The sequence below is a fragment of the Gopherus evgoodei genome, chromosome 18 (assembly GCF_007399415.2).
Source record: "Gopherus evgoodei ecotype Sinaloan lineage chromosome 18, rGopEvg1_v1.p, whole genome shotgun sequence".
Lineage (NCBI taxonomy): Eukaryota > Metazoa > Chordata > Testudines > Testudinidae > Gopherus > Gopherus evgoodei.
Window position 1 is genome coordinate 13,503,474 of NC_044339.1, and position 21,894 is coordinate 13,525,367.

The 21,894-nt window shown below is 47.2% G+C and overlaps 1 protein-coding gene across 4 annotated transcripts in view; it reads left to right on the forward strand.

Moving 5' to 3' along the window:
- The first annotated feature begins 12,434 nt into the window (after window positions 1–12,434).
- SAMD11 (sterile alpha motif domain containing 11) overlaps window positions 12,435–21,894 on the forward strand; it is a 175,128-nt gene continuing 165,668 nt past the window's right edge. The window contains exons 1-2 of one of the 4 annotated variants that reach the window (XM_030537710.1): window positions 12,435–13,348; window positions 15,562–15,653. In XM_030537710.1, the coding sequence (XP_030393570.1) occupies window positions 12,559–13,348; window positions 15,562–15,653 (882 nt within the window). In that variant the 5' untranslated portion in view covers window positions 12,435–12,558. Of the gene's footprint in view, window positions 13,349–13,898; window positions 13,959–14,974; window positions 15,096–15,561; window positions 15,654–21,894 lie in introns of those variants that run through there. The other 3 variants (XM_030537711.1, XM_030537712.1, XM_030537713.1) reach the window with 3 other exon arrangements.

The window sequence follows — 21,894 nt, forward strand, 5'->3', positions numbered from 1 at the left end:
ATGGGTTTCATATTTTAGCTCTTCCAGGCTTTCTCAGTGTCCGAGACCCAGCCAGGTTCGAGTGAGTATTTGATTGAGAGGGGAAAATCAGAATGTGACAGATCGAAATTTCAAACCACGTGGCTGTTTATTAATGGGGATAAGTTACAACTTGGGCTAGGGAAAGGTAATTTATCAACTAGCAATACTATCAGAATAAAAAACACAACTTAAAGCTGTCTATTTACATCCAACAACAAGAAACCAAACGATCTATTATCAACTACCCACTAAAAACCAGAGCAGATATACAAAACTAAGTAAACTGTTCGCACATTAACCGAATATTGTAAAATGCACCAACCAACCACAGTAGCAATTAATACAACAATTTGGCTCTCATATACTGCATACACAACTTTGCACTAAGTAAGGGAAGGGAAAAAGGGAAGAGGCTAAGCAAACAGAGTATTTACAGAAATTAAAATGCACATACCACACTCCAAGTGCAGCTGACCAGCAGTACAGACACCGATAGCATGATGAATTGATGGGAAATAATCCAAAAAACAAAACGAAATGACACGACACAAGCTGGCAAAATCCGGAGGAGACCCTGGCTGAAAGGGTGATCAGGCCTTTCAGCTAACATGCGAATACTCCTGCCATTTTTGGCGCGAGACATAGTTTTATTTGAAGACTCTTACTCGTGTCAGCATCTGATTGGTCCCTAGCTCCTTCACCTTCCAGGTTCCGAGCTGGTGCCCTCTACTTAAACAGGATCTGCACCCGGCACACTACTTTTTTGCACACGACACCCTATTCTTTTGCACATGGCACTAACTTGACCCACAATTGACCAGACAGAAGGTTTGAGAATAGGCACACGGCACTATAATGTTGCACACCACACCACAGGGTAGCACACGACACTACGGTGTTGCACACAGCACCAATGTGACCCCTTGACCAACAATTGGCCATACAGACACCATGTTTGAGCATAGGTTTAGGGATGCGACACTCAATGCACAAAATATGGGAGACCTACTCTCTTTTTTTATGCAGTATCTATTTGGTGTGTGTGCCTGTGCGTCTTTATATGGATACATCTAACAGCTGGGTGGCCCTCGGTGCCAGTCTGTCACTGCTTTGCTGTGTGTTGGTCACTACGCTATTGCAGCTGTTTCCATGTCCTTATTGGTAGTCATTGATAACTCTGTGCTAAAGATAACAGACTAGCGGTAGGAATAGCATAATTTTCAAAATGCTTTTTTCCCCATTATACTTGCAAACTGCCTTTTAAACTTGGTCAATCTTTACAGTGCATATATTAGATTTAATTTAGGGCAATGTATGTGATGTGTACATGTGTTTGTATGTTTGTAATGTGTACATGCTTGTGCATGGCACCATGAGTGCAGCAAACATGTTTGTGCAATGTGTGAATATGGTTTGTGTGGAATATCTGTGTGCAGAGTAGAGCTGGCGGTTGTAAATAAGTCATGTGACAGACAAGGCCCTTTTCTCCTGCTGTGAATAGATTGGTTATTTTTGAGCATTTGCTAAATAGTTTGGATGAATGATTTAATGCATTGGTCATCAAAGTTACTCCCTCTGACAATTCAGCATTTGCCATTTGCGGTATGTGATGTCACTTGTTTTTGCTCCCTGATTGGAGAACTGAACCTGAGAAAACCGGAGAACTACGCAGACAGTGAATAGCAAATACTCTTGTTTGCTCACCAGTCCCCTAGTTTGGGGTAATGCAGGTATTCCTGTGAAAAACAACCATGCTCCAAACATTCCCAGACAGCCTTTAAAGGGAGAAATGAGCATGATCAAACAGAAGGGCCATTAGCAACTGTGTGAGCATAGTTTTTGCTCTGTTTGACCAGCTCTAATACTCTGCATGTGTGTGCATGAATGCACCGTGCATGTCAGGGTGCCAATATGTGACTTGTGATGGCAGCACCTGTGTAGTTTTTGTCAGGCTTGCACTGTGCATGCACACAGCATCACTTGGTGTGGTACGTGTGCACAACAAAGAGGAAACTTCAGCCCATGCACCCTGTGAAGTTAAGAGGACAGCCAGTAAGAGGTCACTTTCAAGCCGACGTATTGGAGGTTGGGCATCCCAGGTTGTCCTGCCGCATTTGATGACAGAGTTCATTTCTACAGGTTTGCAAGAGAAGTGTTCAGTGGCCATGTCGCTTTTAATGTGATCCTTGGCATACATAACCTCTAGCAGAGAAGAGGGAGGGAGAAAAGAGGGGGAAAAGAGGAAGAAAGAAAAAGAAAAAATGCTTTTTGAAAGTATGGCATCTCTGCCAAGAACGAACCAGATGTTGCTTGGGGGGCCTTGTCAAAAGAGAGAAGCCACAGAGAAGCTTTGACAGCCTGTGACAGAGGAGCCATGTGGACACAGACAATGTCTGAACTGTAGTCATCTAACAAGGGAGGGCACTGACAAAGCATTTCTTTGGCAGTAACCCCCTAGTACAATCCATCTATAAAATGTTAGAGATTTATAGCCTTGGGACGTGAAGGCTCATTATTTTCCCCCTGGGTCTGGGTGTGTGTCTAGGGTGGTACAGAACAGAGAGACTGGCAGCTTTTCAAACCACTGTGGCTGAATTTCCCCAGAGTTTTCTTCCCAGTTTTAACCGCTAAATGTGTAGGGATGATTGATCTCTGGAACTGGAAATGTGATGGGTGATTTTCTTCCTGGCATGGTATGAGGCGAGCTTTTACGGCATCCTGACCCCTCTCCACTACCTTCCTGACATCCCTTCCCATCCACTGCATCACTCTGATCTGCCCCACCATGATTCCACCCTTCAGATGTGCATTGCTCTTGCAGGGCACGGCAATTAATGTTCGACCCTCTCTCCTTCTCCACATCCGGGCTCCTGCTGGGAAAATGAGCATTCCAGGGGGTACAATGAGGAAATTATGTCCCCTCGCCTCTTTATCTATCCCCATCCCAGCTTTTTAAACTCATAGAGAGTCACAGTTTGCTCCAGTGCAAACCCTTGACTTCTAAGCCTTTCTGACTCTAAGGGTACATCTATACCAGAGCTGGAAGGTGTAACTTGGAGCAAGCTCATGTGCTAAACGTAGAAGTGTAGAGGCAGCGCTGGGATGGGCTAGCCAGCCCGACTATGATCCTGCCACTTGTGCTACCACAGCTATGCTTCTGTTTTAAATGTGCTGGCTTGATCAGAGCTAACAGGGGTAAAAATAACCTGTACTGGAAATTCTACCTCCAGCTCCAGTGCAGATTTATGCTAAGAATGAAGAGTTCCTCTCTGTCCTCTTCCCTACTCTGGCACCTTCTATGCAAGGATCTCAAAGCACTTTGCAAACATGTAATGAACTGTGCCTCACAGGTAGGGAACTTGTATCTCCATTTGATAGATGGAGGAGGCTGAGGCCTAGGAAAGCTAAGTGATTGGCTTGTGGGCATGCAGCGAGGCCGAATAGCCAGGAATTAGGACTCTGGATTGTTGACTGCCACTTCCAAGGCACTCAGATACCATGGTGACAGGATAAAAGCCTAGCTAAAGAGATTGCTACTTTCACTCTGCTAGACATTTCTCTTAATAAATACTCCAATGAGGTGCATGCACATTAATATGCAAACACTAATGAGGGGGGTGTACATACGCTCATACACAAATCCTCACGAACATCAACATGTACACAAGGATGAGCATCAGCTAAGACTAAATGAAGTGCTTTTTCTTCTGCCTTTCCACCCCGTCTGCCCTAGTATTGTACCCAGGAAAGCCAAGCACTGGCACCATGTCACATCGGTAGCCTCTCAGCCTGGCAGCTGATTAAGGGTACAGCTGAGTTGCAATGTAAGGTGTAATTGTAGTCTAGATAGGCATACCTGTGCTAGTTTGAATATAGCTAGAATGGATAACAATAGCAGTGCAGATGCATCGGCCCGGGCTTCAGCACAGGCTAACTTCATGAGTACATGCCCACCAGGGACCCTGGATATATATTTGCATTGTTGGCCGATGCTGCTGCATCTGCACTGCTATTGTTACCTATGCAAACTAGATTACCTTCATTACAGTAAATTGCAGTGTAAGCATACCATAAAATAAAGAAAGCAGCAGGGAGAAAAAATCCAGCAAGTATAACACTGAAAAGATGTTGGTATTTAAAAGGATCAAATGCAGAAAAGTTAGTTTTGTAGTCCAAGAGACAAACAGAAGTCAATGTTAACTAGTTACAGAATGCCTCTCTCTCTCTTCTCTCTCTTGCACACACACACGCAGAATTCAGATCATCGTGAGCAGAAGTTCAAATGTTTAAATGCCTGTTTACATATTTTTGGAGATTCCTTTTATTTTGTTTTGTTCTGTTTGTGTTATTCTTTTCTTACATCTTATCAGAGTTTTGTTTGATTAAAGCTCTTCATTGCAACGTAGCCATGGCAACAGGTTTTCTTGAACGAACCTCTCTTCTGGGAAAGTGAGATTTAAAAGAAAAGAAAAACAAGCCATAACTAAACATGATCACCCATGGACTTGGCCCAGCCCTGGTGCCAAATCTTGGAGGTGTGAATGAGTGTTTGCATGGGAGTGGGTGTGGTTGTGTGTGTGTGTACAGGTTTGGGTTTTGAGAGCAAGCCATCTGTGCACATTTTGAGTTGTCTGTGTGATATAAAAGACTTGTTTAACAGACACTGGTGGAATAAGGAACCCCATATTAAGGACAACATTATACCCCCATTCTCTCTGAACCTTAATTCTTGTTGCAAGAGCCTTCAGCATGAGAGTACGTGTGTGATTCTTCATGTGTGTGACTGTGTCTCCATGTGTATTCTTGTGAGTGTCTGAATGTGGTATACATGTACCTATATAGAAGAGAACGTCTGTGTGTTACTAGGAGTGTGTCTGTGGCCTTGCCTAGGTTAGGGGCTAATCCACACACATCTTTTGTGTTGCTATAACCATATTGGTTTAGAAACGGATATAGTTAGGGTGGTTCAACTTGCTAGTGTGGATGCAGTTATATTGGTATAAAAGTGCTTTTATCAGTATAGATTATTCCCATAGCTACTAAGAGGTTGTACCACTTTAACAAGATCAGTTTCTAAACTTACATACTTATAAGCAGTACAAAAACAGTATAGACCAGCACTAGGATTTAAAGGTGTGTTGCTAGAACCTGTTAGCTCTAACACGTTTGGAAAATCTGCTATAGACCAAGCAGTGGGTCCTTTAACATGTGCTAAACTGTTCAGGTTATACTCCCCGCAGTCTTTCATTTGACCAGTTTAGCACATATTCAAAGCAGTGTACATGTCTACACGCAACTCTTCCAACATTAAAGTCACAATGTGCTAGCTAACATGTTCTAACAACACACTTTTTATCTTTGTCTGGACAAGACCACTGAACGTGTTAGTGTGTGTAAGAGAGTGTGTTAAGAGAAGGATGCTGTGACTTGTTCTTTTATGGTGTGTGTGTGTGTGAGAGAGAGAGAGAGAAAGAGAGAGAGAGAGTTAAGGAGGATTTCATGGCTAGTCCTTTTATGATACTAATTTGGACAGGTTGTTTAATGTTATCTTCTTACTGACATTCACTCACTTTTGGTTGACCTAACCCAGCAATAGCTTCCAGCTATACACAGCTGCCTGTGTATCCTGTTGTTATTGTGATTTTAGGAAAGGAGGAAGGGAAAGTGGGGTGAGCGAGCTACAAGTGTTGGGACAGCGTCCAGCTTCAGATTCACACATTGTGACCATTTCTGCCACGGTCTTTTGACACAATGTGTTTTTCCTCAGTAATGGCACAAATTAGAGTGGTACAAAGTGTGAGCATCTGAAGCAGTGTATCACAACTTTGATATCCCGGGTCTCTTGGTACAGTTACAAAGCTAATAATACACAACATCAGCAAAAGAGTGCCACTGGCCAGGGAGAAAAGATGCATTTTAGGATGAGGTTTGAGAAGAAGAAGTGCGTTGAAGAAGCAGAACGAAGTACAGGGTGTGTGGCCCGTGGCTGGAGCTGTAGAGAAGAAGGTCCTTCAACAAGAGTGATTGTTCAGAGACGATGACTAGTGTAATGTTGGCCTTAATATGGGGCTCCTTATTGCACTGGTGTCTGTTATAAAAGTCTTTTACATCGCACAGACAACTTATAATGTGGCCAAGTTCCTTGCTCTCAAAGTGCTTGGCTGAGAAGGAGCATTTGAGTTGATTGATTGATTGATTGATAAATGTCATTTGGTAGCTTTTCACTTGCTGCTTGATACAATAAACTCGGGGCCTGCTCCTGCTTCTGTTGAAGTCTGTGGAGATTTGAATGGAAGAAGGATCATGACCTTTGATGCTAACATTTTTGAGATAGGGACCTCGGGTGTGATTCTGACCCCACTTCCCCCAGTGTAGCTGCACTTCAGTGGAGTTATCCTTGATTTTAATCAGTATGCAAGAGAGGAGAATCAGACTGCTTGTCTGCTAATATGTCTGCACAGCACTATGTCCATCTGTGGCACTTTTCAAAGATAGCACTCTGTCAATCACAGGTGCTGACTTTCCAATGTGCTGGGGGGTGCTTGACCCCTGGCTCTACCCCAGGCCCTGTCCCCACAGCACACCTTCCCCCAAGGTCCTGCCCCAGCTCCACTATTTCCCTCCCCATTCCGCCCTCTCCCCCAAGCGCACCACACCCTCACTCTTCCCCCTCCCTCCTGAGCCTCCTGCATACGGCAAAACAATAGATCGCAGCGGGTGGGAGGTGCTGGGAGAAAGAGGGGAGCGCTGATCGATGGGGCCTCTGGGCAGGTGGAAGGCACTGGGGGAGAGAAGGGAGCTTTTAGGAGGATTGCCAGTGGACACCCTCAGCACCCACCACTTTTTCCCCTTGAGTGCTCCAGCCCCAGAGCACCCATGCAGTCGCGCCTATGCTGTCAATACATTCCAACTTTCTGGTGCTGTAACTGTGGAATTCTTTGTGTGGCATTGTCTAATGGCATGCAAGGCTCTCAAAGCTACCAACATAGGTCAGTATACCCAGTAAATGATAATGCAAACTATCTGGGGGGAGGGGAGGGAAACGCATGCCTTGCCTGGGGAGTTATTGGATATTTAGAGGGTGGGAGCAGATAGTTTGGAGATAATATCTTCGGCTTTCACATAAATCACAGCCCTCCCTCCTCCACTTTATTCTCTCAGAGCTGGGAGTACCCAAGTCTTTGGGTTAAGTCTCCTGGCTTACAGATGACTTTTCTAAGGAAGGTGAATTTGGAGGAGGTGTTGTGTGAAGAGAGCTTGATGAGGCGAGATCTCCTTATGCCACACATGCTGTACCAGGCTGTTCTTGGGAAGGCACGCGAAATGCACAATCAGAGTGAAATGTGTGTTAGACGGGGGCGTTTGCAGTGTACTAGTTCAGGTTGGTGCAGTAACTTCACGTCAGCGTTGATCCTCTTTCAGAAAACAGGAAAGGAAAAAATCTTATTGTATCTATCAGTGATTCTTTTTCATTCCAATAAATTGGCGTAAAAGATCGACCAGTCTCAATTGGATTGAAAAGGGTAAAACCCAGCATTCCTCTCTCTCTGTGTATGTGGCAGGGGTGGGGTGGGCGGGGTTGAACAGCAGAACCCTTCTCAATGTCTCCACACCCCCTTCCCCAGAAGTCCCACTTGTGCCCTGCCTGCTGTTGCTCTTGCTGCCCGGCTGTCAAAATATCTCCCATAATGAAGCAGTCTGGCCTGAGGCTAGCATTACCTCCAATACCGGTCTCACTGGCGTGACTCTGGCAGCACTGCTGGGCTGCTCGCATGCTGCAGTGAACACACAGCATCACATGGCAGGGCTACACCTGGCATGCAACAAAAGATTAAAAAGCCCAGAGTCTTGGCTGTTAGACAGCCTGATGTCCTCTGGGGCAGGCAGGAAGCGGTGTCATGGTTATTGGACTGGTCTTGCTCCTGTCTTTCAGTAAACACAGGGCAATTCAATAGCATGTTTCGGGGACATAGCTGGTGTGATACCGTCAAGGTAATTTTACGGAGACGACCTGGGGAGAGGAATGAAGGAGAGAAGGTGTTGATATCTCTTTGAGTCACAACTCCAGGGATAAATATGGGAATGGTTCTATTACTCTGCCTTTCTCCAGCACTTCCCATCCAAAGGTTTCAGAGCACTACACAGTCATTAATGATGTAAGCATCACAACTCCCTTTGGGGAGAAAGTGTGGCCCTGTGGTTAAGGCACTGTCCTACGACTCGGGTTCTGTTCCCTGATCTGTTGTAGCCATCATGTGTGATCCTGGGCAAGTCACTTAGCCTCTCTGTGCCTCAGTTTCCCATTTATGCAGTGGGGTAATAGCACGGCCATACCTCACAGGGGCGTTGTGAGATTAAATATTTTACAGATTGGGAGGCACTTTGAGGTCTATTGATGACAAGTGCTATATAGGAATTATTAGAGTTGGGAGACTTGGATTCTACTCCCTGCTGTCCCAGTAATCTAATCTGTAAGCTCACGCACTTCACCGACCCATCTGTGCCTCTGTTTTGCCTCGCATCCTATTGTCAGTCTTGTCTATTTAATGGCAGGGACTGTCTCTCACTATGTGTGTGTACAGGGTTTAGCATAATGGATCCCTGATCTCAGCTGGAGACTCTTATGTACTACTGTAATACAAAGAAATAACAACAAACAGTTAAACTAAAGAAAGTATTATCCCCATTTTACAGATGGGAAAACTGAGGCGCTGTGCATGTAAATAACTTATCCAAGGTCACGCAGGAAGTCAGTGACAGTCAGTGGTCTCTTTGCCTCCAGTTCTGTGCTTTAAGCACAAGACCATCTCTTCTTATAACTTGGTCTACAATATAGCTAATACATTGCACTTGTCGGGCACATTTGATCTGAGAGAGAAATAAAAGTCCCTGAGCTTGATTCAGCCCTAAGTGATACATTCCAGGATGCAGGGATCCTGGCAGTGGAAAATGTAATATTATTTGTATTGCAATAGCACCTCAGAGCCCCAGTCATAGACCGGGACACTGCTGCGTGAGGTGCTGTAGGAATACAGAACAAAAAGAGAGTCCCTGCTACAAAGAGCCTCCTGAGTGGGGATTGCAGGAGGGCAAGGCACCCACAACCTCTACTTCACTGCAAGACCAGAGCTGGTTAGTGCAGCCCCAAAAGTGGGCTGTACCTGCTGAGGAAGGTGCACCTGGAGAATTCCCTGATTCAGTGTAGCCTCAGGCAGCCTCTGCCAGGGGGATCCCTATGGAGCTCTGACCATCCTTTTAAAACTGACCTCACTTGGTGAAACCTGGGATGATGCCAACAGTGTAAACACTACCTGCCCTCCTCCAAGAATGAATCCCTCCTGCACGCTGCACCCTGCACTGATGCATGGGGTTTTCAGGATGAATCCTGGCCCCAGCAGTGATAAATTTTGCCCCCAGACTTCCAAATATTTTCCAGCTCCTTCATTTTAGCATTTGCAAGTTGCGCCTTCTTTGTATGTGGTTCTCTGTGTTGTTCTGGTGTGTGTGAATTTGTCAATATCTTTCTGATCTGGTGAATCTCTTTACATTAATCCCTGAGAATTCTTCTGTAGAGGCCAGAGCTGAGCAGCATCAGGCTTCCCACTGTTGAACTAAGCCATCCAGACAGTTGGACTCCAGCAGGTAGGTGTTCTTGTGCTTTAGTTGAGCTGGGGTGGAGGTCAGTGGGATTCATTCAGTAGTAAATTATGGTGCTTGTGAGAGTGAGAGATGGATAGGACAGGCTAAAGTGTAGTGTGTGCAGGCAGAGAGCATATTTCCCCCAGTTCTGCCAGCACACCTCAGGTCTGTGTGGGAGCTCAAAGCCCTGCTGAGCCTCTGCACAACACAACCAAAGTATTTCAGTTGTGGCCTGCAACAGTGTCTGCTCTTCCAGGAATGAAACACCCATGAGCAGATAGACATTTGCCTATAGATGTCTTTCCATATAGGGGCTAGAACTGAGATTGCCACATTCATTTAATTTATGACTAACCCCAGATTTGAATTAAGTTCTCCAGAGATGAAAAGTGAGGGTGCTAATTTGTACGGGGAAAACCCCCTTGGCAAGCCAACTTTTTTTTTTAAGGTAAATAAAAGGTCTCAGAGTTAAGAAGAGTTTTGTCACAGCTGTTTGCTAAGGGCTGTCTGGATGGATGGCAGCACAAGTGTGCAGTTGGGCAGGGTATTCAAGTCTGAATTCAGGGCAGTTGGGTCAGCAGGGTCTGGGGGCTGTAAAGAGGTGAGGTAGTCCTGTGCACCCTCCTGGAGGAATCATGGAGACATGGTTTCAGTGCATTGCGGTGTGCTAATTTTGATTCCAGATAAGCCAAGCCTACAAAGGTGTTGTAGGTGAAAATTGTTCCAGAGTTTGCATCGTTGGGGAACAAACTGTAGCACTATCCTATGAACAAGGCTTGTGGCCAAATAACTCCAAGAGGAGACTGAAATCTAGCACTTCCAGGTTCCCTCCCAAGTTCTTCCACTGAGACACCATAAGACAGATTCTGCTACCCTTAATTAGGTGGAGTGGTTCTTTCTACACATGTAGTCCATTGATTATAGGGCATTACCTACAGAGCATGGTATTGTTTGCTGTGAGCAAGGGGGCAGAAACACCCCCATGAGATCTTGGGCTAATCACTTAGGGTCAGAATATGTACCCTTTACCTGCACCGGTGAGCAGTTACAGTGGGACTGATTACTTGTGCGGGTAGATTGCTCCCTCATGCCAGTAAGGGGTTCACAGTCTGAGTCTTGATCTCTTGGGGCTTCAGTTTCTCCATCTGTTGAATGGACATAATGGCACCTCCCTCACGGGTGTGCTGTGAGGCTTAATTCACCCATGTCTGTGCAGTGCTTTGAGGTCCTTCAGTTAAAGAACATTCTACAAGTGCAAAGGATTATTATTATTTAGGAACTGCTCCACTTAGCCCCCTTAACTCTGCTGATGGTTGATTGTCCTAACAATGAACACACACATCTTGTTGGCAGCAGAGCATGTTTAGTCTGGGGTTAGCCCCCCAAATAAAAGGATATAAGTCAATAGAAAGCTTAGAGTGTTTGTTACTGAGGTGGGGTTAAGGGTCCCCTTCTGTCACTTACCTTGCAAGACTTGTTGGGCATATTTAATGTAAAATGCTGGAAATGGATCATTTGATTGTTTTCTCTTCTTGATCACTTATTCCATCATAGCACATCTGTCATCATCAGGCTTCCTGTTATAGTGCACCCCACCGTCCCTTTGCACCCCAGTATAGGGAACCTGCTCCATCCTATACAAGACACATTTACCATAACAAACAAGTTACTTAGTCCTCAATCATCATCTCCTGTGGCTATTTCCCAGAGACTGTACAGCTGGGAAAGAACTCATGGCATGACTAGCGTGACTCATAGTTAATTTATATTAAGGTTAATTTATATTAAATCTCTTGCCCCTTGCCTCACTGGGAAGGAAAGATCTAACCTCTCTTTACAGGATATAGATTTTCGCAAGAGAGTCTCTAAACTACTGTAAAACTGTACAGTGTGTATCAAGATAGAGATCTAGAGAAAATGAATATACGTTGTAGTATGTGCTTTTCCCCCTTGTCTTCACGCCTTTAACATAGTAAGTGCCCAGAGGATTTCCTCCCCCCCTTCATTCATACGGCTGCATCTTGACTTTCCAAGGTAGCACCAGGCATTTGCAACCAGCTCCACACCCTTGTGGCTGAGAAACGCTCCGTTTGGGGCGATGGAGCCAGCCTGTCGTCCGTCGCTAACCCCCCCTCTCCAGGAGTGAGCGCTTGCTGCTTTTTTTCTTTTGGTGTGTGTGTGTGTGTATGTGTGTGTGTGTGCAAGCGCCTGTGCTGCTTAAATGGGCCAAGTTAGAGAAGCGGCGGCGAAGGGAAATCTTGTTTGGTCAGAGTCTCCGAACTGCACTGTGTGACTTCTGAGAACCTCTCCTCTGTCTGTCTGTCTGTCTGTCCCGGGGTGGAGGGGGAGCCCCAGCCCCAGCCCGCCACACGTAGGGACCTGCGGGACGGGGGCAGTGCGCCGGGGGGCGGGTTACGCCATATAGTGGCAGCAGCTCATTAGGAAGGTGGTGGCACAGTTGGGCTTTTATTAGTATTATTGTAGTATCCAGGAGGGGGAACGGGCTCTAATCATAGTAAGGACCGGTCATTCATAACGCCATAAGCAGAGGCAGCGGCTCTGCAGCTTGCCGGGGAAAGCGGAGCAGCCCCGAAAAACTTCTTCTCTTCCCTGGTCAAACTAGTGGGGAGCGGGGGAGGGTCGCGCGTTGGGACCCACAGCGCTGTCCAGTCGGTGCAAGCGAGGGGAGGGAAGAGGGAGAGCAGGAGAGGGCAGGGGGCGCGGGTGTAATTGTCATTATTAAATAAAGAAAAGCAAGGAGCCAGGTCTCCTTGGGCGAGGGGCCGTGTGGCGGGGAATCCTCCCGCGTGATAGGAAGGTGGGTCGATCAGGGCTGTGGGGGGATCAATACGCGTTTTAAACCAAAATAATGTCTACGGCCGCAGAGACCTCTCCAAGATGTCAGGTGTTAGTCCGGAGGGGCAGATCTCCGAGCAGCACAGCGGCTCCCGGGTCTACGGTGCATTAGCCTCTCGGTGGGAGAGGGATCCCAGACAGCTGTGCTGGGGAGCCAGCGGAGGAGATTTGCTAGCGGGCTCCTCCGGGGGATACTACCCGCCACCTCCTGCACCCGAGCGCAAAAGGTGCTGTTGCTGCTGCTGCTGCTGCTGGCGCATTTCATCCAAACTCCAGCCAGAGCGGGGGCAAGTTGCACCAGAGACATCAGAGCCACTGTGCTTTGGAGAGGCGAGGGCGCACTGGGAGCGCAGCGGCACCATGCCTGCTATCAAGAAGGAGCGACTTGACAGGGAGGAGATGGCCCTGGCTGCCTTTAACCAGCCCATGGAGACCTTACCTGACTATCTGGCCCCTTTAGCGGCCGCTGCCATCCCGGTGGTGACCCCCCACCCTTCGGCTTACGACCAGATCTTTGCCCACCACCACCGTGCCTACCTGGGCTTCCCCGAGACCCACCACCCGCACCACCCCCATCACCACCTCCCCGAGGACCTGATGCTGGAGCGCTTTTCCTCCATCCCGGATTTCCAGCCCTTCTTTGACAACGGAGAGCCGTGCATCGAGGTGGAGTGCGGGGAGAACAAGGCGCTGCTCTACATCAGCAAGTTATGCCAGGGCAGCAAAGGACCCTCCATCCGGTACCGGGGAGAGTGGCTCACCCCTAACGAGTTCCAGTTTGTCAGCGGCAGGGAGACCGCCAAGGACTGGAAGCGGAGCATCCGGCACAAAGGTAAGGGCATGGCTAACATTGCCCCTCGGGTAGGGGTGCCCCTTGGCACGGCCGTCTGCCGCGCACACCCCTCTCCCCAAAGAGCCAGGCATTGTGAAAGCGGGAGAGAGGCTGATGGCGTGTGAGCACTGGCGGGGGGGTCCCTCTGGGATCCCTGCCCCCCTCTTTTTAGTGACACCCCCTCCAACTATCAGATTCCCCCCGATCCCGGGCTCTCCTGCGGGGGACGGGAGCTTGGGGGTCGCAGAGAGGGAGGGGAGGGGAGTTCATCCTGCTGAAGAAGTTTCATTCAATGTGGGCAGAGGCTGAACCAAGGCAGCTTGGGGGGAGACGTGTGAGGGGAGCTGGGTCTTGTGCCAGCGCGTACAACTGGCTGTGGATTAGAAGCGGGGGAGGGGGATAGCCTTGGTGGGGTTTGGGCACTTTTCTCCGCACCTGACACAGCCACACCGAGTGAGGGGAACTCGGGAGGCCGCTGGGTGCGCGGCGCTTCGAAATTGACAAAAGGTTGCAATTGACGAATGGAAACAGCCCAGTAGCCGGCATGGCTTTGGCGAGACAGGGCGCTTGTTGCTCGGGTGCAGGCCGGAGCGGGCAGCGCTGGGGTGAAGTAAGTGCTCGCCGGGGGCAGATTTTTCCTTTTGGGGGGTATGATTTTGGGGGGTGCGTGTGTGTATGTGTGTGTAGTTGCGGTTTTCTGCTTCCGTGTATAGTTGTGGTTGTCTCTGTGTATGCGGTTATGGCTCGCTGTGTGTGTGTGTGTATAGTTGTGGTTCTTGTCTCTGTTTAGAGCTGTGTGAGCAGTGTGTGTATAGTTGCGGTTTGTGTGCGTGCGTTTGCGCAACTATGGCTGTCTCTGTAGTTGTCCAGTGTATAGTTGTCTCTCTGTGTGTACAGTTGTGTATGTGTAAGAGTGTAGTTGTCTCTGTGTTTATCGTTATTTGAGTGTATAATTGTGTTTTTCTGTGTCTATGTATTGTTGTTATCCGTGTGTGTGTATAGTTGTGGCAGTGTGTGTGGTCGTTGTTATCTGTTTATGTATAGTTGTGGCTGTCTTTATCGTGTGTGTGTGTGTGTGTGGTGTTATCTGTGTATATATAACTGACGTGTGTATTCTTGCTATCTCTGTGTGTATAGTAGTGGCTGCCTGTGTGTAGTTGTCTCTGTGTTTGTGTACCTGGCTGCATGTGTTTGGAGTGTGTGGTGGGGGGGGGTGAGTTTGGAAGTTGTGAGTGCTTGAAGCAGAAATGTGCCGGCTTGTCACTCTGTAAATGAGGACAGGCGCCTCGGGGAAGGAGGGGGCGGGGGGGGTTCCTCCAGCCCAGCAGCTGGGTGGTGCGGGACCCCGACGGCTCTGCCTTCTGCTGACAGCTGCCCACCTCCCCCGGCGCAGCTGGACCCGAGCTGGGCAGGTCCAGAACCCGGGGACTGCGGAGAGGAGCGGCTGGTGTCTCCGCAGGTGGAGAGCTGAGGACTTGGCTCTCCCTGAACGCGCTGCATAGGGAGGCGGGGGGTGGGGGGGAGAGAGGCGGAAAGACGGAGTCAGTGTGACATGTAATTAGCTGAGAGCTGGAGGTGTCAGCCCAGGGGTCTGAAGAGCCATTAGGAGGTGACTGACACCTCGCCTTGTTTATTGATCGCCAGAGAAGAGGGGAATAACTCCAGGGGCCGCTCTAATGATTATTATTCGCCTCATTTTTTATCACTGGGCTCCTGGCTGTCTTCAGGAAATCTCAGTCCCTCCGGGGTGAGTCAGGAGGACTGAGGTTAAATGGATGGAGGAGGGAAGGGGGAGGGCGGGGGAGAAGCTGTCTCGGGCTGCCTTGTGGTTTGCATTCAATGGCTTCTCCGTAGCTTTTAATTGCAAATCCATCCCTTGCCCGTGTCCAGAATGGCCCCAGGGTGGGGGAAGGGGGTGGACATGCGGGGCTGGAGCGCCTGGTTGTTAGGTTCATTAGTCATCTCTGCAGACTGCGAGAACGTTTGTAACAAGGTTAGAAGGAAGCTAATGAGGGCTGCGCGGGTGGTTCTCTGCCCGATTTCTACAGGGTAGAAAGTTCAATTAAGATACAAACATGAGCCATGCCGGGTGGGAACGGGAAGAGAAAGGCTCTGTGAGTTTGCATGGAAAGATCCGAGCTGCTTTTTCTGCAAAGCCATTTATTTGTTTTAAAAAACCAGTGCTGTTTCTTTTTCTTCTCCTCTGCATCCAGGGAAAAGTTTGAAGACTCTTATGTCCAAAGGAATCTTACAGGTACATCCTCCAATCTGTGATTGCCCTGGGTGTCGAATTTCGTCTCCAGTGGTAAGATTATTGCTAAAATATGTGTTTTAGTCAAATCTCCTCCTCACTCCCTTTTTTCCTATTTTTTTTTCTTTTCATTCTGTAAACACGGAATTGTGATCTTAAAGGGCTAGGGATGTCAGTCACTGAGCCTTCTCCAAAGTGCTGTTTTGCACTGCGAGCATAGCTGCAGTCTTGTTAAATGTCAGAGGAAGGAGGGGGGGTTGCAAACAGAGCAGCTGGGCAAAGCAGTGCCTAACCTAAAGGATGTAATGCAGAGTGTGCATGTATGATTGACCGGGGGAAATATCACAGCTATGCAAACTGCAAATCATTCACTAGCTCCAGCCTCACCCCCGCTTTGTGTGCATGTGTGTGTATTTTGCGGAAGGGTAAAGCAACTGAAACAAAGGAAATTAAAAGTACCCACGTGTTATGATCAGAATTCTCATGTTTTGCAAAAGGTTTAGATAAACTTGAGAAGGATTAACAACAAACATATCTTGGAGCTACCACCTCCACCCCCTAGAAATTTTTTTTTTAATAACATTCTCATCCTTGACAGTGATCATTGTTTTTATAGCTCTGTTTTGCTTCACCTTAAACATGGAGTTCAGGGTGCTTTCCATCCCGCATCTGAGTATTTCTTGGGGACTCTTCAAATCTCATTATGTGTGACCTCAGGATTTCCATGGAGAAGATGGTGATGTCATAAATACAGAGTGTTGCAGAATCAGAAGTGTGTCTTGCATAGAACTAAGACATTAAAAATATGCATAGCTGGGATATCTGTGTTCATGATAAAGATACAATTACAATTATTTTCATCAGTTAAAATCCTGTTTGGTTCACACAACTAAACTAAACACTGGAGTTGGAAGAATCATTGTAACTGAATGCATTTTTATAACAAGAACTGTGGAAACAAGTGCTATTCTATATATTTTTTTTAATCCAGAAGGATATTTTTTCTTCTGTTGTCTTTATGAGGTCATACATGGTAAATCTCCGAGAAAGTACAGTATCTTTATTTAGAATCCCAGAATTTAAATGATTCCTCTGTGTGTGTGTGTGTGTGTGTGTGTGTGTGTGTGTGTGTGTGTGTGTGTGTGTGTATATATATATATGCATGTTTAAATGAAAAGTTGCTTAGAAAAATGTTCAGTAAGTGGCCTGCAGAAGTCAAAGCAAATATATAATCTATATTTGTAACTTAACTCTTTGAGTGCATATTGTGCTGTAGCTGTTTACACTGAAAAAGTCATCACAGAACAAAACCTAAAGATACTATTTATCTCACTATATATTTTTTCATTAATCTCACAATTAGTAAGTCACATAGGTTGAAATCCTGGCCCCACTGAAGTCAATGGGAGTTTTGCCATGTACTTTAATGGGGCCAGCATCTCACCTAGGGTAACCAGATGTCCCAATTTTATAGGGACATTCCCAATATTTGGGGCTCTGTCTTATATAAGTGCCTAGTACCTCCCACCCTTGTCCCAATTTTTCACACTTGCTATTTGGGGTTGCCCTAATTTCACCCATAATGTTTACTACCATGAGTAGTCTCATTGACTTCAGAGACACAACTCACGGTAGTAAGCACTATACTGGGTAATTAGTATTTACAGGTTTGGGCCCTTTGTGCATTTTTATTTTTATTATTGACCCTACAGATCAGAGAGGTTCCTTTACTTTTGTCCATGGATCATGGTGTCTGCAGAGCACTTGCTGGTGGTCTGTTGAGAACTGGCTGATCACATGATGATGGCTGCTCCTCATTTCCAACTGCTAAATTGCATTAAAAAAGACAGCTAAAATGACACTAAATACTTTCCTAAGGTTACGTTTCTACATAAGCAATTGCTGTTGTTGCCTCAGAGATGCTACCTGATTGCAGTTGGGAGGGGAGTTGTTTTGGAGACGATCTCCATGTTAAAATATGGTCTAAATATGAAAAAGTTAAAAAACTTCTGATATCAATGGAAATAGAAGCTCATTTAGTATTAGGAAAGGAAAAGAAAATCCGTCTTGATATGTCTCCCAGCCCCTTCTCCCAGTGAGATGAAGGAGGAAAGGTTCTGACAGCAGAATAACCTTTATTCTGGATTATTTTAGCACAGCAACTGGCTTTTATTTTGTTTATTTTTGTGTAGCAATCAGCGTGCTCTTGGCATAATTTTCCTTACTTTGAGTGTAGATCGTGCTATGAGAAAGCTAACCATTATTTTCGTAAGCTTGTTAAAACCACTGAGTATGTTGTAGTGTTCCAGGAAGACAACCTAAAGTTATTAAGAAATGACTGAAGTGAAAGATGGAGATAATTATTTTTGATGTGTCTTAATACAAGTCCTTTTAAAATAAAATGTTCGTTTCCTTTTTAGAAATTAAAATGTAAAAGCATAATAGCGTCTCAAAGCATTGGCAAACTCTCATTCCTTTAGCCTCACCACACCTCTGTGCACTAGGGAAGTGCCATTATCCTCATTTTAAAGATGGTGTAGCTGAAGTACTAAGATGTTTGAGCCCTTTTGACAGCCAGGACAGAAAACATTTTTGTCCCCTTTCCCCTAAAAAGTCTGAGAGGTGCAGCACCCTCTGAAAGTTGGAGTCTAGGTCGATCACCATGTTTGCCTGCCGTTAGAACCAGCTCTGGGTTTGAGGGTCTGACTTTCACCTGCAGCTCCCAATGACTTGATCTGGATTTCTGGATGCTCAACACCTTGGAAAATCAGGCCCCGATCCCGCAACAAGATCCATACAAGTGGCCTCCTGTGTTCTCATGGAATCCCACAGACTCGAGTGGGATTCTGCACAAACACAGGGCTATACTTGGTAGATCTCATTGTAGAACTGGATCTTAAGTAACTTGCCTGAGGTCACATGTAGGAAAACTGCATCAGAACTAAGAACAGATCCTAGGTCTCTTGACTCCCAGACCACTCTTCCTCTGCTGAAGGGCAACCTTATCGATGCTAACTTTACTCTTCTTTCTACAACCCATCAACAAAAAAGTGACTATCCATGGACCAAATCCCACTTGCCTTACTCACATGAGAGGTTCTACTGGCACTTTACTCTCCTTTGCCAGGCAAGCATGATTTGGCTGGTTCTCTCTCCAGTGTGTACTGGCAGTTTCACATGGAATCTGGAATCCCCTGACAGCGCACTGCAGTATTTGCATGCACTAGATATTCAAAGCAATTATACTAGGAAACAGTTAAGAAATGGGGACAATTTATCTTTCCTTGTCCGATGACTGTGGTTTTAAGAATCAATGAGAGCAGGGGGCTCTTAGCCATCCTACACAGAACTTACTGTATTTTATATTATAGATATAGCAGGAAAGTGTGAATCACACCCGTGAGACCTGGGTCTCTCTGCTGTGCTTGTATCAAGAGCATGCAATGAAACTGAGGGCCTGATACTATCCAGGGAAGTTTGTACTGCTGGGAATCTGGTGTAAAAGAGAGTGGCCTACTGTCATCAGGAATGGGCCAGCCAAGCTCATGAATAGTTTTTGAAATGGGGCAGAGCCAGCTGCTTAAGGGTGAGTTACTCCAGCTGGTGCTGCAAGTTGAGAGCATAATGGCCCAAACACCTGGCCCTGGCCCCACCCTCTCTTCTGCAAAGGTTACATTTAATTTATCCAACCCTTCTACCCTGTCAAATCGAATTTGTAACATCAAGAGCCTTAATCAAAATCAGTGCTTGCTCTCAGGCCCCGTCTGGGTCCTTTTGGGGTCTGCTAAGGGAGGACTGAGTTGGAAAACAAATTGCATATGGCCATGGAACCAGTTTGCGAAAGCAGCTGTAAGGAGCTGGAGATTTTTACCTTGGGCCTGAACCTTTTACCAGCTGCTGTAAAACCCTCAGAAGCAAAATCAACCCAGCAGAAGGAAAGCAAGACCCCTTCCTCCCTCCCCCCCCATCTTCTTGGGCTGGGTTGACAGAGGGGAATGTGGCCAGCCATTGCACATGAGCAGACCCTGTCTGCAAAGGGGTCAGGAGGGGTCATTTTTCTCAGGGCATCTCCCGACCTGGAATGTGCCCTGGCCTCCCAAAGAGGGTCTGCACAGCCCTCTCCAGTGCATGGGTCTGCAAGGGAGAGCGCGAGCGTGTGTCTAGCAACGCCAGACCTAGCAGGCCACTTGGTTGGTGCCTTCGCAGCTAAGGAACCGGGCTGGGACTTCTGATGTGGCTCCCCCCTGCAGGGAGGTTATAATGGGGGTGCCCCCCCACGCCCCCGCATTAGCAAGGGGCAGGTCACACACACAGAGCAGCAGCAAGGAATGCGGCTCGGCTCCCTTCCCCCCCAGCGGAGCCCGGATCGCTCCCGCTTCCCCCCTCCCCGTCGCAGCTCGTTTGCTGCAGCTGCAGACGGCGGCCGGCGCCTCGGCTAGTTCTGTGACCGACCGCTGGTTTCCTGCGAGGCGGAGGAGGAGCAGCCGCGTCTCGCCTGCTGCCTCGGCGTCTCCTCCCTCGGGCAGCGGCAGCGGCAGCGGCTCCCCCTCCCCGGGCGCGTCTCGGAGCCTGACCGGGGCATCAATCAGAGCCGCGCGGGCCGAGCCCCCCGGGCGCGTGGGGAGTCGGGCGGGGGGGTCGCGCCGGGGCTAGGAGAGGGCAGACGGACAGACGCATCCCCCGCCACGGTTTGTGCCTTTCATGGACACAGTCGCTTGCAGGCAGAAAAAAGCTTTGCCATTAGGTGAGTCCAGGCGCTGCACAGGCCTGTGTTCCCCGACACCTCCTCCTCCCCCCCAGCTTTGCAATTAAAGGGGGCTGGAGCTCTCCGGTTTTCATGCATCATTTCTAAATCGTCACCGTTAAGGAGAGTTTGCATTGCATAGGCCTTCACCCCTGTTTTTCCATGCACCCTCTGTGTTTGCGGTTAAGGAGGGCTAGACCCCCTTCCCCCATTAGGTTCATGTACCCTCAGTCTTTGTAGCTCAGATGAGGTTAAATTGCCTGGGTCTCTACCCCTGTGTTTTGCTGCACATGCAGGATGCCAAGAAGGCACAGAAATCATTGCAGGCAGGAGACTTGTAAATTGCACACTTAGGTCTGTATCCCCCATTTACATAGATCCCAAATATTTTCAGTTAAGAATGATTGAAATTACAAAAGGCCCTTTGGTGCATTTCAGCTGTGAACCATTTTTCAGCATTTCCCTTTAGTCCCCTTAAACTTCCCTGCACACGCAGGATGCCAGTCGCTCTGGCTCTGTAATTAAAGGAGCCCTTAGACTGATAGGGTTGTGCTGCTCTTGGTGGCGGTGAGTGGTTTTTCTGGCTTTCCCAGGCCCCTGAGGAAGGCCTGACCTGTTCATAGGGGATAGTCATCTTAGCATAGGGTGACCAGGTGTCCCAATTTTATAGGGACAGTCCTGTTTTTTGGGTCTTTTTCTTATATAGACTCCTATTACCCCCCACCCCCGTCCCAATTTCTCACACTTGCTGTCTGGTCACCCTACCTTAGCAAAGTGGGGGAGGACAGGATTTTGCAGAGGCCAGCACTAAAATCTCTCTCAGAGCAAAAAGGTTTAGATTTGTAATGTCCAGGATTGCATGCCCAGTATAGCAAAGGGGAAGCATTTTCAAGCATGGATCTCATATGTTTGTTTCCATCACCAGTGTGACCCTTAGAGTATTTTTCATAATGACCTGAGCCAGGCTGCCTCTGAAAATGTCTTAGGATTTAACATGGGATTTTTTTTTTTCAGGTCTGTCTTTTCACAGCCAGGGTTTCTCTTTGAAAGTCTGCCTTACCTACCCTGGGTTTGATGGGCAGAGCACATGTAAAGATGGAAGAGCAGGTTTCTTAAAACCCTGTCCTGGCATAGGTGCATTAAAACAAAAAAGAAATCCCAATAAAGTATATTTTAAAATCCCTCTACCTCTTTTCTTGCGTGCCAGGGCTCATTTTAATTGTTCATAACTTGGTCAGTGACAATGATACTTCATTTGTTCACCGGAGCCCAGTTTTGCTGTTGATTTGATAGACATAGAGGGTGTTTGTTTTGTTTCATTTGGGGCTGGTTCTTGTCATCACCACACAATTGTGTGTGAGGTTGGAAAAGATCTAAATTGTGTTTTTTAATTTAGAAACAAAGTGTGTGGGGTCAGTTAAGTTTCCCATTGTTAAGCTCAAAATGTGCCAAGTGTTCCTAGGTCAGAGGCAGTGGGGTTAGTAATACAGCTATACAGGGGTCTTGAGATGGTTTTCCTTTGATGTGTTCTTGTGGGGTCAGAGCCACTCT